The sequence below is a fragment of the Paramormyrops kingsleyae genome, chromosome 3 (assembly GCF_048594095.1).
Source record: "Paramormyrops kingsleyae isolate MSU_618 chromosome 3, PKINGS_0.4, whole genome shotgun sequence".
Lineage (NCBI taxonomy): Eukaryota > Metazoa > Chordata > Actinopteri > Osteoglossiformes > Mormyridae > Paramormyrops > Paramormyrops kingsleyae.
In genome coordinates, this window is record NC_132799.1 from 8927733 (window position 1) to 8941463 (window position 13731).

The 13731-nt window shown below is 43.5% G+C and overlaps 3 protein-coding genes and 1 non-coding gene across 4 annotated transcripts; all 4 read right to left on the minus strand.

Moving 5' to 3' along the window:
* Positions 1 to 537: 537 nt before the first annotated feature.
* Positions 538 to 3790, minus strand: LOC111858865 (RING finger protein 122-like). Its single transcript, XM_023841028.2, has 5 exons — positions 3665 to 3790; positions 3532 to 3574; positions 3085 to 3132; positions 2870 to 2952; positions 538 to 1482 (listed from the first exon to the last, which is right to left on the minus strand). The coding sequence occupies exons 1-5, from the start codon at positions 3775 to 3777 to the stop codon at positions 1362 to 1364; spliced, it is 408 nt and encodes a 135-aa protein (XP_023696796.2). The 5' UTR covers positions 3778 to 3790; the 3' UTR covers positions 538 to 1361.
* On the minus strand, positions 2210 to 2282 carry trnav-uac (transfer RNA valine (anticodon UAC)). The gene has a single exon. It is a non-coding gene; the product is annotated as a tRNA-Val (tRNA).
* Positions 3791 to 6527: 2737 nt separating the features above from the next.
* calhm2.1 (calcium homeostasis modulator family member 2, tandem duplicate 1) lies at positions 6528 to 8866 on the minus strand. Its single transcript, XM_023841014.2, has 2 exons — positions 7830 to 8866; positions 6528 to 6935 (listed from the first exon to the last, which is right to left on the minus strand). Exons 1-2 carry the CDS (start codon positions 8370 to 8372, stop codon positions 6528 to 6530), a joined length of 951 nt encoding a protein of 316 aa, XP_023696782.1. The 5' UTR covers positions 8373 to 8866.
* Positions 8867 to 9328: 462 nt separating this feature from the next.
* On the minus strand, positions 9329 to 13292 carry LOC111858854 (calcium homeostasis modulator 1-like). The gene is made up of 2 exons (XM_023841000.2): positions 12378 to 13292; positions 9329 to 11906 (listed from the first exon to the last, which is right to left on the minus strand). Exons 1-2 carry the CDS (start codon positions 12924 to 12926, stop codon positions 11406 to 11408), a joined length of 1050 nt encoding a protein of 349 aa, XP_023696768.1. The 5' UTR covers positions 12927 to 13292; the 3' UTR covers positions 9329 to 11405.
* Positions 13293 to 13731: the final 439 nt, after the last annotated feature.

Genomic DNA, 13731 nt, shown 5'->3' on the forward strand with positions numbered 1-13731 from the left:
AAATGGGTGAGAATCACTGTGATAATTTCATCATGAAGAGAGAGAGGCACGAACGTGAAACATGCCTCCTGCAATTGTGAATCCTGTAATTGTGAATCATGAAAATCATTTTTTGCTACAACAGAGGGTGTTTCTGTCATAGCACATGTGTGCCTGCACAGGTTTTGATGTATGACTGCAATGGATCATGGGAAGCAACCAGGAAGTGTTCAGTTCCTGCCCTGGCTCTGTGTGTATACAGAGTTTGCATGTCCTCCTTGGCTGGGTGTGTTTGTGTCACTGAATCGCCCATAGTTAATTTACCCTCTGAGTATGTCCTGTTGTAGGCATGATGCAGGCGTGTTACAACGCATTATGTAATAACTCGATAGTGTTACACATCTATGGACTTTAGTTTTACATTGTAACATTACCCTATTACCATTATCATCACCATCTAATTTGTTACATTCTGTCGAGTTATAATGTAATGTGGTGTTATTACATAATTCATTCTTAATAGGTGTCAAGTGGGAACAACTGATACTCAAGTGAATATGAAGATAAACTAAAGGTTTACTCATCAGACTCTTTTCACAAAAAAATACATTTACTTTGGTGCAATTACAAAATGTGTTGGATTGTTGCCTCCACATCCTGAGGAAAGGATGGTGGTGCAGTGGTGAGCATTGTCACCTAATACCTTTGGGACCAGCGTTCGAGGCTCCGCCATGTCTCCATGTGTGTGGAATTGGCAGGTCTAGGAAGAGGGCTGAGGTCAGGGGGCAAAGCCCTTTACTACCTGTGATTATCTGAGTAGAAAGCAAGGTTGGTCTGCGTTTGAAAGCAATGATCCTGACAGTTTACATTATTGTGTATTTAATTTAGAAAGCAAAACTGTAATTTGAATGTTGTTTAGTTTGTTTCTCCTTTCGCCCCGAGGTGCTAATGAAGTTGCCTCGTTCCACCCTCCACTCCACCTGTGTAGTAGATATATTCACTGTGTGGGACACTGAGGTTCTTTTGCATCTGGGGGCTTCATTCGGAGCAGGTCCTCTGTTGCCTTGTATTGACACCTGCAGAGAACTCCTCAGGACCGAGATGTTGCTGATGACCTCGGGGAGCATGGAGTCAACCTCCAGGATGAAGGCTGGGGCTCTGGTTCCTTCACTGGGAGGCCTCTGAACCACAGCCTCCTGTCTGATGGTTCTTCCTAATGAGGCTCCCTCAGGAAAGCAGAGCGGAATGCAGATCAGCTTAGTTCCGATGTCTTTTGAGACCAGGATCCATGAGGTCCAGAAGGAGGAGGCTGAGGTTGGGCTTCTAGGAAGGTGGTTTGATGCTCGCCATGTTGGTTCCAGTAAGCCACCAGCACTCCCCTCTCACAGGTCCTGGGGAACCTGGAAGTTGATGATATCCTGTGGGCCGGTGAGTGGCACCTTATACACAGGTTTGTTGCACATCGGGCAAAGGCTACGTATCTCCAGCCACTTCAGCAGACACCTTCCCAGGCATGGAGTGGGGGATAGGAAGGAAGAGGAGGCAGAGAGATCGGTCAAACCTGTGCATTGGCCTGTGGATTAGCACAACTTAACATTAACAGTACCAGTCAAAAGTCTGGACACCCCTGCTTTTAATGCATTTGTCTCTGTTAGATGTTATTCACCTTATAGAAAAAGGTCTCAAGGCAATGAAGAAATACTAAATTTCACCAAGAGAAGTGTTCAACATAAAAATTTCTCAAATTTTAGATTGTTCAAAATAGCCCCCTTTCGCTCGGATGACAGCGTTGCAGACTCTTGCCGTTCTTTCAACCAGCTTCCAGATGTAGCCACCTGGAATGCTTCTCCAGCCGGCCTGAAGGAGTTCGCACAAGTTCCGACCACAAGTTGGCTATCTTGCTCTTACACTTTGATCCAACTCATTCCAAACCATCTCTATAGGGTTCAGGACAGGGGATTGTGGGGGCCAGGTCATCTGTCACAGCACTCCATCTCCTTTCTTGTTCACTAGATAATACAGTACTTGCATAACCTCGAGGTGCACTTAGGGTCATTTAGATTTATTTTATTTATCAGACATTTGTCTAAAGTGAAATACTTGTGAGGCAAATAGCATATTTCAACCGTACATGCTGTTGATGAGTCAACTAGGCATAAGGGCAGCTAGGCTGAGCTTCTAATATACACGCAGGTACAAGTGTAAGTAGTATTGGAGCAAGAAAATAAGCTGGTTCTACTGGGGCTTGAACCCAGGACCTTCTGCGTGTAAAGCAGACGTGATAACCACTACACTACAGAACCACTCCTCTTTGGGCTCTTTAGACAATAAATGTTACCATGCTACAATGAACACCACCATAAAATAAAAAAATAACATAATGATTATAGCAGGGTCAGTAAAGCCTGAAGTTACCATCTGAAAATCAAATAATGATGCTTGTTTTAATACTTCTGTAACTCAACAAGTAGAGCATTGTGCTAACAAGGCAAAGGTATAGGTTCACATCCCAAGTAGCGTACATAGAATGTAACCCTTTCTAATGTTATAAATCGCTTTGGATAAAAGCATTAGGTAAAGGAAATGCATTGTAATTAAATTATAGGCTTGCACATCCATATTTGCTGTATCTCATTCAATTAATTTTGTTGCTATGTTTTGCTACTTGGAAATTTCAATGGTCTTTACTGCCTGAAATCATTAAATTTCATTATTTTCCTATAGAGTGAACTATGTATATTTTCCTATATGGGCAATAGTGAATGAACAAGAGAACCATTTCAAATATAGCAATTCACTCATTAAAAATGCCTCTTCCCTTTGACATATGACCTTTGACCTGGACAGTTTCACGTTTACTATTGGTGGGCTAGCAGAGGTGAGTACTCACTTTGTGTGAAAGGTGTGAGAGCATGGGCAGAGCGCGAGCTGGTCACGCATGCGGAACTCCTCCAAGCAAACGGCACACATCTGCTGCAGGGGCAAATCAGGAGTGTCAGGAGCGTCAGTCACTCAGCGGAAACTCCAGTGACTCTCACCCTATCCCACTACAAAGGCCTTGGGTACGGTTACAACAGTCACAGGAGGACGATGCGTGAGACTTACTCCAAGGAGACTTTGGAAAGTCTTCTTTCCAACTCGTTTCAAAATCACCTGTGGGGGAAATAACAGCCTGTAACAGCCTTTTCGTGCGAAGCGGAGTCTTCCGGCACCAGAATTGGGGTCTTTATTGCCACATGACCAAGGCTGGTGGAAATTTTTGTTGGTTCAGCGTCCTGCTGTTGGACACAGCATGACAATAGACAACTAACAACGAGGACACAGCGCAGACAGAATAAATACAAGGCACAAGATACACAGCAGAGTGCAGTAAATGCATGGTATGCGGTAAATGCAGTGGTTTATACAAATTCCAGTAGCACAATGCAGAAAGTTGACTGAGGCACATACAGACGTTTTTTTCTTGACATTTTATTGACATTCATTTCAGCCTTTGAGAAACTGAGAGGTAATTGAAAATTCTAATTTTTTTTTTGATATTTTAAATGTTACCTCGTTGTATTCATAGTGCTCCCTTGTTTTATATCGTCTCAACCTGCAAAATAGAAAAAACGACTTGTATCCACTGCACTGCAGCTCCAGTTCGGGGTTCCAGGTCCTGACACCCACACAGAACCCTCATTACCTGAACAAACAGCAGCAGCAGCAGATGACGGTCAGCACGAAGAGGAACAGGCCGACTCCCAGCCCAGCGATGTAGACGTTGAGGGGCATCTGGTAAGTCTCTCCCCAGGTCATCTTTAAAGCTTCCAGGGTTAGTCTTGTGGCACAGATACAATGTAAATGAAGACTACTGCTTACATGATGGCCGTCATTATATGATGTCATGTAACATTACGTTAATCTGCCCACCAGATCTAAGCGTTTTCCTGGAGATTTTCTCAGAATCACACATTCAAAGGATCTGTGAACCTAGTGAAAAAGTTATGCTGATTCGCTAAATTTTAACCCACAGAAGAAGAAGCTTTGATAGACTGGCTGTAACGGAACCTCTCCCACGTACGGTTTACCTTAATGGACGCCTCTCATGTGCACTGGCTAGCTTAACATATCCTCTCTCACTGTAGCTTCTCTCAAATGTACATTGACCTTTCACTGCTCCGACAGACTTAGTTTCAGTGAAACTCTGGTCAGCCCCTCTATCTGGTAATGCTAGAGGGATGGGGTGGGGGGTGTGGAGTACTGTGACAAACTTGATCCATTAAACACCCTTTGTGGCACTAACTGGACTGCATTCCACTGCTGTGTCGTATTCCTTTGTATGCGGCATAACACAATATATCGCACACTGCATAGTTCACTATTTTGTGCATTGTATTACACACTGCGCTGTACACTACGCAGTGCACTAAATGCTGCAATAGCACACTAACATGTCCCCTGCGGGATGCTCAAGTGGTTTAACCACAGGATCCACATGACTGTTCCTTCGTCAGGAAGTCGTGACCCCAGTTTGCGCAGAAAGTTGCTGAGGGGGGGGGTTGTGATACTTTTGTAAAAACTAGGCTCTGTCCATCTTGAGCTGAGAAACACTGACTTATACTGTACTGCCTTAAAACCTTCAGACTGACACACTGGTTTCGCAAAGATCCTTCACATTAATATAAATGCACCCTCAGAACACAATACAAGACAGCAATCACTTCTGAATCTGTGGAGAGTGTCTATAAGTAGTAGGGTAGTATTTGTTACTCACTCTTTGTTAGCAGACTCAGTATTTAACCTTCTTTCAATGGTGGATTGAGCAAACGAGGTATTGGTAAGTGACGGTCATCCCCATACATTCTTTTTTTGTTACCTTCATGGATACAGAAGATCAGCCAAGCTGCCAAGGACTATAGTTAATGGGTTTATAGGCTGACTTCTTCTGAGCTTCTTCTGTACATGAAATACAACAATAGAGTGAAATCTATCTAAAAAAAACTCCTTCATTGTTTATATACAGAGCGTAACTGATTGACTGCTCTTGTCTTGCAGAAGTTTAGATGAAAAATGAGTAAGAGTGGAAAGAGCTGCATCCAGTCCTGGTCATGGTATCACTCCTCTGGTGTGGAAAAACAGTTTTGCTGGTGTGGGTCTGTGCAGCAGAAAAATTGCTGTCCATTGGCAAGGCCTGAATCAATGGACACTTGTCTTCCAGAGTATAGCGAAAAGCAGACCAGTTGCAGGTTGTCCAGCAGAAGCTGGACAGGAGCTCAGCAAATGGAGGAATGTGTGATGTCGCTGGGAGCCATTTGAGGTACCGGCAGCCCAGCTGGCGGGAACGGCGTCATGGAGAGAGTAGCCGTCATGCTTTGGCTACAAAGTGCTTCCATTCCTCTGCCCCGAGCAGCTGGTAATGGAGCCCGGTGCAGCTTCCACCCGGTATGTAAACAGATCCAGGTCATGTGACCGCCGTTTGCATGGCTGCAACCCCCACCCTCACCGATTGTCTGGCTGAGAAGGGAGGGGGCAAAATGGGGGGAGAGGAGGAGGGAGAGGGGAAGGACAGGAAAAAGGGGAACTAGGAAATGGGGAAAGAAAGGAGCAGAAAATGGACGTAGTAAGTGGTAGATGCTCATTATAGCCAGTAGGTGCCACTGTTTCCTTTTGTTCTGTGGCAGAGCAGAATAACTTTCTTTGGTATACTAGTTTGCTTCCTGTACTGGTAATACTGGTGCAATGAGACTATACATGTATATTGCAACACACAGGCAAAGTAAAAGATAACATGGTCCAACTCACCACCTGACATAAATATTTTCAAAACAGTTGATTCTGATTTATGATTCTGTAAAGAATATAAATAACAGATTCAAAATTATATTTAACAATAACAATAAATCATGAATGGGGAGATATTCATGTGCTAACGGGCTAAAAAGAATGCATTACAAAAAAATGTATGTTTTCTGGGTTAGGTTTAGGGTTAGGGTTCATTTGTTGCGATGGGTTGTTCCCTGAATTGTTCCCTGAATTGTTCCCTGAGTTGCACCCCCAGCCCCTCAGTTAGGCTCTGGACCCCCGATGATGGATGGATAATAGTTTGATGTGATGATGTGAATGTACTGTATGTTGAGATCTGCATATCGATTGTTTTTAAATGCTGGTGATCTGGCATGAGATTCTATAAATAATCATGGTCCCTGTGATTAACGTGCTGATTTTCATAGGTGAAAGACATTTTTGTGAGCAGTATAAAAGGCAACAGTGAAAGGAGAGATGCTAACATTTGCTGTCATGCTTGTGCGTTACAGATAGGAGTGCAGGTGGCGGCGGGAAGGTTTCGAACCCTGCACCGCGACCATTTCTCTGTAAACTTAATCAACTGCAAATGCTACCTTAGCGTTTCTCGTGAATGAATGACACCCTGACCCAAAAAAACGGTTATTATCTCTGTCTAGCTGCCAAGCCCTCTTACATAAATACAGCAGAAAGTATAGAGGACAGATAAATGAACAATAAGGTAGAAGAAGGGGGCTTTCTGCTGGTTGTGGGTCAGCTGCCTTTTAGCAGAGTGCATTCATCTCAGTAACTTCCACGTTGTTGTCTGGGGTGGCAGTGGCCCACTTGTTGAGTTGGCTGTAGAGGGGAACTCCGCTCTTTTCTTTGTACAGGTAGACCCCTGTGATGTTGTTCCACTGGGATCGGGGGATGTTGTTCTGGGCTTGGTACTGCTCCAGTTGCTGTTTGTCCTCCTGCTCCAGTGCCACAAACCCAAAGAACTGCTTGACGCTCTCAGTGGCCAGCAGTTTGGCGTGGATGCCGGCGGTGCGTTCGAAGATCTGGTCCTCGCTGTAGCGGAAGTTCTTCCAGTAAGCCTCCTGCTCGGCTCCCAGGGGGCTACAGCATCGCTTCAGGCAGAGCAGGAGGAAAAGGCTGACGGCGATCAGGCCAGTCAGCAGCCAGCCCAGTAGCTGGGGAAGAAGCGCAGCCCATAGGGTTTGCATGTCAATACAAGCAGGGGAGGCAGAGTTTACAGTGGCTTCTGATGCTATGGCTTTATGAGACATGGCAGGGAAATTTCTGGAAAGATTTACATGCAGACTGTGGCATCCTTTGGAAAAAAATCATATTAAGCAGCAAGCAGGTCATCAGGTCACTGAGCTCAGTGAGCATGTGAAGGTTGAAGGCTAGACTTTATACAATATTTTTTTGCACATACAATATGGATTGTATGTGCAAAACCGATTACTTTACATTTCCATATTTAGCAGATACCTTTATCCATAGTGACGTACAAGTGAGGCAAACAGCTAGGCTGAACTTCCAGTGAAAGCCCAGTTACAACTGTAAGCAGTACTGGAGCAGGAGCTACACAACAACTTTTAATGATGAGGAAACTTGTTAAACATTAGTCAGCAATAAACACATTTTAAAATGGCAATAAAAAGCAGGGATATCGCTGATACAGAAACATATATAAAATGTCAGGAAACATGCCAGCTTCATAACTTGAAATGTTTTATGTGGGTTGAGTCGACATTGCATTTATCTGACGCTTTTAGCCGAAGTGACTTGTTGCCAGTGTTGGGCATTTCAGGTCCAGAAGCTACAAATCCAGACCAAGGTTTTGTTTCTACCAACCAGCTGAGTACACTGTGACTGTGAGTCTTTATGCTCAACTGGTTGGTAGAAACAAAATCTTGGTCTGGATTTGTAGCTTTTGGACCTGAAATGTCCAGAACTGCTTATAGCAGACAGAAAAGTTACAATGTGTATTCTCTCAGATTTGAATCCCTGACATTTTTAGTATAATGCTCTAAATGTTGAACTACAGGAACACATTGTGATAATAGTAATTGTGTTACCTGAGACTCATACTTCAGCTGACGCTCGATTGCTGGCCAGAATGGCAAGACCACAGCGGGTACATCCCGGCAGGGGAAACGTGCCATTATCTGGGGTCCGTAACCTTCCGGAAAGTCCACCAGGGAGGCGGGGTCAACAAACTCACTGCGGGCGCAGACGTAGGCCTCGCCGCGGAGCAGCGAGAGCACTGTCCACGTGACGGGGGCCACGGCGGCCCGGCCCAGGATGGAGCCCAGCAGTGCGAAGCCTGCCGGGCAGGTGAGACGACGGCAGAACCGAATCCGGCATTCCGACACCAAGCTCCAGGTGTTCCGGTTGAGCATGACCCCGATCAGGAACAGGGCCAAGGCGGGTACCCCGATGGCTGCCAAGCCGTAGAGATAGTTTCGTTCCGGGGAACAGGGGCAACTGAAGGCGAAGATGTTGTAGGCTGTCTGACTGGCGACCGTGCCCAGAGCGATCAAACCGTTGAAAATCACCACATCTTTGCTCTTGAAGAAGAGGGACAGGAACTTGAAGTTCTCTGATATGAGGGCCGCCATCGTATCCGAGCATTGAGCGCGCCGAGGGCCACAGAGTTCAGCTGATTGTTTAACCTAGAGCCTTCAGTACCAGCTTTCACAAAGCGATCGGCTTTGATAGGTGAGGGAGCTGCAGAAACAGCCAGTCCAGCTCAAGCTTCAGAAGGCATCTGGTCCTTGATTTTGCCGAAGATACGCATTCTTCAGTACGTGCAATTCTTTCCAATGCAGCTCTTGCCCAGTGCAAAACATGCTCTAAAAACCCTTCTAAGAATTCTGTGGCCTCCACGCACTTTAAGTATCCTAGACAGACCAAGTTGAGAAAACTTACTTTCTGCAGCGCTCCTTACTGTTTGGTTCACCTCGCCTCTGTCAGAAAGTCCAGGTCAGAAATGCACAGATTTGTAAAAAAAAAACAAGAATCAGAGCAGATTTTAACAGCTGAGACGCAGAAGTGCCAGCGCAGGGAAGCAAAACCCGACCAACGCCTCACTGCCCAGGCATTCGTCACTGGCAGGAAGTGCCCCTCAGTCTCCCCCCAAATGGAAAAAGCATGTTTCTCCGGCACACATGTGGCAGAAATAAGAATTCAAGATGGCTGCCGCCTGATTTGCATTACACTCCAGCATGCAATGCAGGATGTGTGTCTTTGATTATGTGAATTGTTAGAAAGATTAAAAATTGATCTTACTGTAGATATTATTTATATTTTGGTCTGAATATTTTTAAAGGCTGAAATGGAGCTAATAACAATATGAATGGGTTCATATTGTATTAACATTGAAAGGATGTAACAGAATATACTCCATTCATTTTTTTGGTTTCTTTTCTGTTACAGTCTAACAAAAATTAGACCATTTGTGTAGGTGTGGACTGAGTGACTTCATAATTGGATTGCAGGTAACTGCAAAGCACAGAATAGGAAGAGTGATTGGACAAAAAGTGACACAGACAGTGATATTAACAGGTTGCTGCACTCTGAATGATGTTCTTTATTACAACTGTATTGATCTCCAGTGATTCATTGCAGCATTCAGCCAAACACTGTAAAGAAGCGTATTGTTCCTTTGTTGTCATTTGTAAAGGATCGAAGATGACAATCGACGGTTAATCACTTTAAAAGGACAATAGGGAACATCCAGGTGAAACTGCTCCGTGTGACTCTTTTGTCCCCTTTTTATGATATCACTTTCTAAGCATGTAACTGCGAATGGTCAGCAAATTAATGTACTTTTCATAAACTCAATGAAAACTAGGATGGGGAACAGATGCCAAAGTACAATGGGAAAATTAAACTACAAACATCCCTGTACTGTCCAGAGAGCATGTTCAACATATTAACCAAAGCACCTTTTCATGAATGATTCAGTATAAAATAAAACTTATGTCACGATAGGTTCAGGTATGTGATTGCTAGGCACTTTATTAAAAAGCCTATTACAATCTAAATTACATCATTATATAAATTAATTATATACATGAAAAGTATATATGGAAAATTAGACTGGTAGTTTGTGCTTTGCTTTAATGTGTAACGGAATTAATTCAGACATGACGTCTAAACATTCTTGATAATTTCTAACGTCATTTTGCACATTTTATACGCCATACTCTTCATTTTACATATTCCCGAGCACTGCTTTGTTAATGATATCATTACTTTTTATTTCGTCTTACTGATTTATTTTTGGACACTGTACATACTGCTAATTTATATTCCATATTTTATACTCCAATACCTTTATATTTATTTTTTTTTATCTTTGTAAGCGTGTGTGACAAGCTCTGTGGCTTATCCGTGACCCGAGTACATAATTTCGCTCCACGGCATGTGCAAACGTGTGGAATGACAATAAAGTTTCTTGAATCTTGTTGTTGTTTTTCCTATTTTAATGTTATTTTTAAAAATTCTATTGTCTTTGCATGACATGTTTCCCTTTTCCAGTGGAAAAAGCATTTCACTACACACATGTACAGTGTATGTTTGTGTATGTAACAAATAAATATTGAAACTTGAACACAGACTGCAGGCTAGTGTTTTTCAGGTCGAAAAGCTGCTTGTTTCATTGATTTCCAAAGTACGTCAGTCAATGTTGTCCTCGGGGCCCTAGGCAAAGCTTTATTTGCCCCCCCCCACAAAGATAACTGATGATCATTTCACTTCCTTAACAGTGCAAGTAATTTGAGGGCCCTAAGCTGGTGCCGTAGTTAAGAGTTGATCCTTCCTCTTTGTTAGTAAATCAAGGTTAAATCCAAGAATTCCTTGGGTTTTTAGTCACTTAACCTTGTTCATATCAATCACTGTTAAGCATATATTCTATTAAACCATGACGACAGGACTTTTCTATGTCAATCATAGTCATAATATGCTCTGTTGTGGTCCACTTGCAAGTTAAAGAAAAATCCAACCCTGTACTTTTTTTGTGACAAATACATTTCGGAAGGATTTTTTGGAATGACAAATATGTTTGCCATTTTCCAGAAAGAAATCATTCAGAACCATGTCCTTTCAGTAAAACAAAGAAAATACCTCTTCTGTTTCAACATCTATCAGATTTTAGCAAACCATTTTTCGAAACGCAGATGCAACTGGTTCGACTTTCTAATACCTAGGTCCCTTTTAACGGTAAGTCATGCAAGACAAACGACAGTCGATGTTTCTTCTGGTGACGTGAAGAGCAACAGAACTCCGAGGATAGTGAAAAGAACACTTGTTAACATACATGTGTATGACTGCGTAACTGAATGGGGTGTGTGAAGCACGATAGGAGTTTATGGGCAAGCAGAGCTGTTTTGATGTCTCGCTGTTGTGGATGGTGTGGTCAGGTTAGCATGTGAAGGCTTCCTCACTGTTTCTAACTTTCAATTAAGATCGTGGCTGATGTTCCATAGCAGCTCAAACTTCAGTGCCGGATCTAGGACAAAATCACTAAGTGTGCATCTGAAATTGGAATCGTGTGAGGGAACACAATTCCCGCGACCGTGCACTTGCAGTGCACATAATGAATCTCAGGGTGCAATGCATCCTTAGTTCTGCTTGTAAACACACATCTGTCAAACTTTACTGTAGTAGGCAACCCACTCTTTTTTTGGTGGGTCTGGTTTTTGTAGGTTATTTGAGAAGCCGTTGATGTTGATAGTCCCATTGGAGTTTGCGCTGTTGAAGTCCTCTTTCTTAACATTGAGCGGCGGTTTGCAGGTGTGCCAGTTCCAGAGTACTTTGTCCATATCGTCCTGGGCCCGTATTCCCAGAAGTTTCTCCTCATCGCTCTTTGGTTTTTCCCCCTCATCCTCGCTCTTGTCCTTCTCGTGCAAATGCTGCCCGTGGAGGCCCTGCATCTCTCCGCCGACGCTCTCGAAGTACTGCTGGATGCAGATCCGGGCGAAGCTCTTGGCGTGCTCTGTGCAGGTTTCCTCGAACATCTTGCGCTCGATGTCGACATAGTGGGACCAGTACTTGGTCTTCAGGAAAACGGCCTGGGTGAAGCACGGCCGGACTGCCCGCACCGTGAACGCCACGAGTGTTGTCAGCAACAAAAACGTCCAGCCGCAAGCCTGCCAAGTGGAGAACATCACAGACATGTAGCTGAAAGCCTCGCAAAGCTTAGAACTGAACAAACAACAAGCGCCTGATGAAAGCATGAAAGATAAAGACTCTTTCAGATACAGAACAGAGAATTTCACAATGCAGAGGATCAAACTATAGGATGGTTCTGGGCCATATATTAACCCTATACTTTTACACAACTACTATATCATAACCAGGGGTGTCGTTAGGCCTGTTTAGGGGGGGCTTTAGCCAGCTTAAATGTTTTATGGCCCCCCAAATAAATGTGTATTGATGAAATAAATGTGTATGTGCTTAAGTTATGAATAGTTTTTATATTTGCCATTGGCCCCCCAGTAAAAACTCAGTCCCCCCACCCATTCTCCTCTATCTACACCACTGGTCATAACTCTATTTATCCATCATGCAAATAATTCACAAAAAGGTATAAAAATGTGTTTTTTATGTCGTTCTTGTACCTGTGATATACAGCGTAGGTACCTTGAGGCGGCTTCTCTAGATACCACCTGCTCTCCGTCGAAGACGTCCTTGCAGGGTATCTTTGCCAGCAGTCTGACCAGGTCTGCTTTGGCCAGATCAGGAGTGCTGCCGTTACCGAACAGACGCAGGTCCAGATTTACGCTGAAGGCGCACAGGAAACTCTTCCCGTCCATCAGGGTTACGGAGATCCAGACTACGGGGGCGATCAGGGATCTCTGCGTGATGGAGCAGAACATGTACCGCAACACGGCCGGGTCCTTTCGGCGCTGCCCCGTCGGGCGTCTCCACTCCTCTGCCAGCATAGACACGTTATTATTCAGCACAAATCCAAGCAGAAAGAACCATATGGGCGGAACAATCAAGATCCCGATGCCGTACGCATAGTTATACTCTGGCAAACACGGGCAATTAAACTCAAACGCGGAATATAACTGCGCGCTTGCAAGAGCCATTATCCCACAGATGCCGCTCATGAAAGATTCCTGGTTAGACTGCAGAAACTGGAACATCATACGAAATTTATCCATTTTGATCTGATTTGTTGTGTTTCCTCCAGGAACAGAAGCAAAGTTGTTAAAACGATTGGAAAGTTAACAAGACCACTAACAGTCGATTAAATATAAGCACTAGTAATTCTATGGGAATATGTAAAACGTTTTAATATACATATATTTAGCCACAATTGATTAGTGATGCATTTCTGTTATTTTTTCATTCCCATAGACGAGATCCATTAATAGTACAGTTTTAAAATCAACCTGAGATACTTAAGTCCAAAGATTCAGAAAATTAGTTCAGCAAAGCATCCGGTACATTGCATCGCGGTAGTTTGCACTTCCAAAGCATACCTGTCAGTGACCGTGTATTATCGCAACACACGCTTCTGCCGGCGATAAACCCTCCCTTTGAAGTAGCCGGAATGGCGTTTGCTAAACAGGGTCGGCAGGAACCCCTCCTCCGCGCAATGGCGTGAGTTCGCTTAGATGCAGCCACAGATAGGGAATCGCATGTTTCAGTCGCGTTATTCATGATCATAGACAAGACGCCTGTCCTGCCCTTTCTACCATTAGTTTGCAGTTATTAGTGACGACTGTTTTTAGTAGTCAAACTAGGTAAAAGGGTGAATGGAACTTTTCTTTTCAGTCTTAAAAAATACTTCTAAACTGTAAAAAGTAAATTCCTTGAACGTATTTTTCAAAAGGCATTCGGTTAAAACCAAGCCATGAAAAAATAGTGACAGAAACTTATGTAAGGACTGTTAATTATCCAGAAATTAAATATGTAAATCATAAACACAGTTAAATACAATCCTAAATTGTATTATGCTGTTCA

Bases quoted from the DNA above. Each gene is read 5' to 3' on its own strand.
- LOC111858865 (XM_023841028.2), bottom strand. From the start codon at position 3,777: ATGACCTGGGGAGAGACTTACCAGATGCCCCTCAACGTCTACATCGCT. The intron at 2,953-3,084 runs GTAAGTCTCACG...TTGCCCCTGCAG, and splicing joins CTTTCCAAAGTCTCCTTGGA to CAGATGTGTGCCGTTTGCTT. The intron at 1,483-2,869 runs GTGAGTACTCAC...ATGCCTGGGAAG, and splicing joins TCTCACACCTTTCACACAAA to GTGTCTGCTGAAGTGGCTGG.
- calhm2.1 (XM_023841014.2), bottom strand. From the start codon at position 8,372: ATGGCGGCCCTCATATCAGAGAACTTCAAGTTCCTGTCCCTCTTCTTC. The intron at 6,936-7,829 runs GTAACACAATTA...CTTCTTCCCCAG, and splicing joins AGCTGAAGTATGAGTCTCAG to CTACTGGGCTGGCTGCTGAC.
- LOC111858854 (XM_023841000.2), bottom strand. From the start codon at position 12,926: ATGGATAAATTTCGTATGATGTTCCAGTTTCTGCAGTCTAACCAGGAA. The intron at 11,907-12,377 runs GTACAAGAACGA...TCCACTTGGCAG, and splicing joins ACCTACGCTGTATATCACAG to GCTTGCGGCTGGACGTTTTT.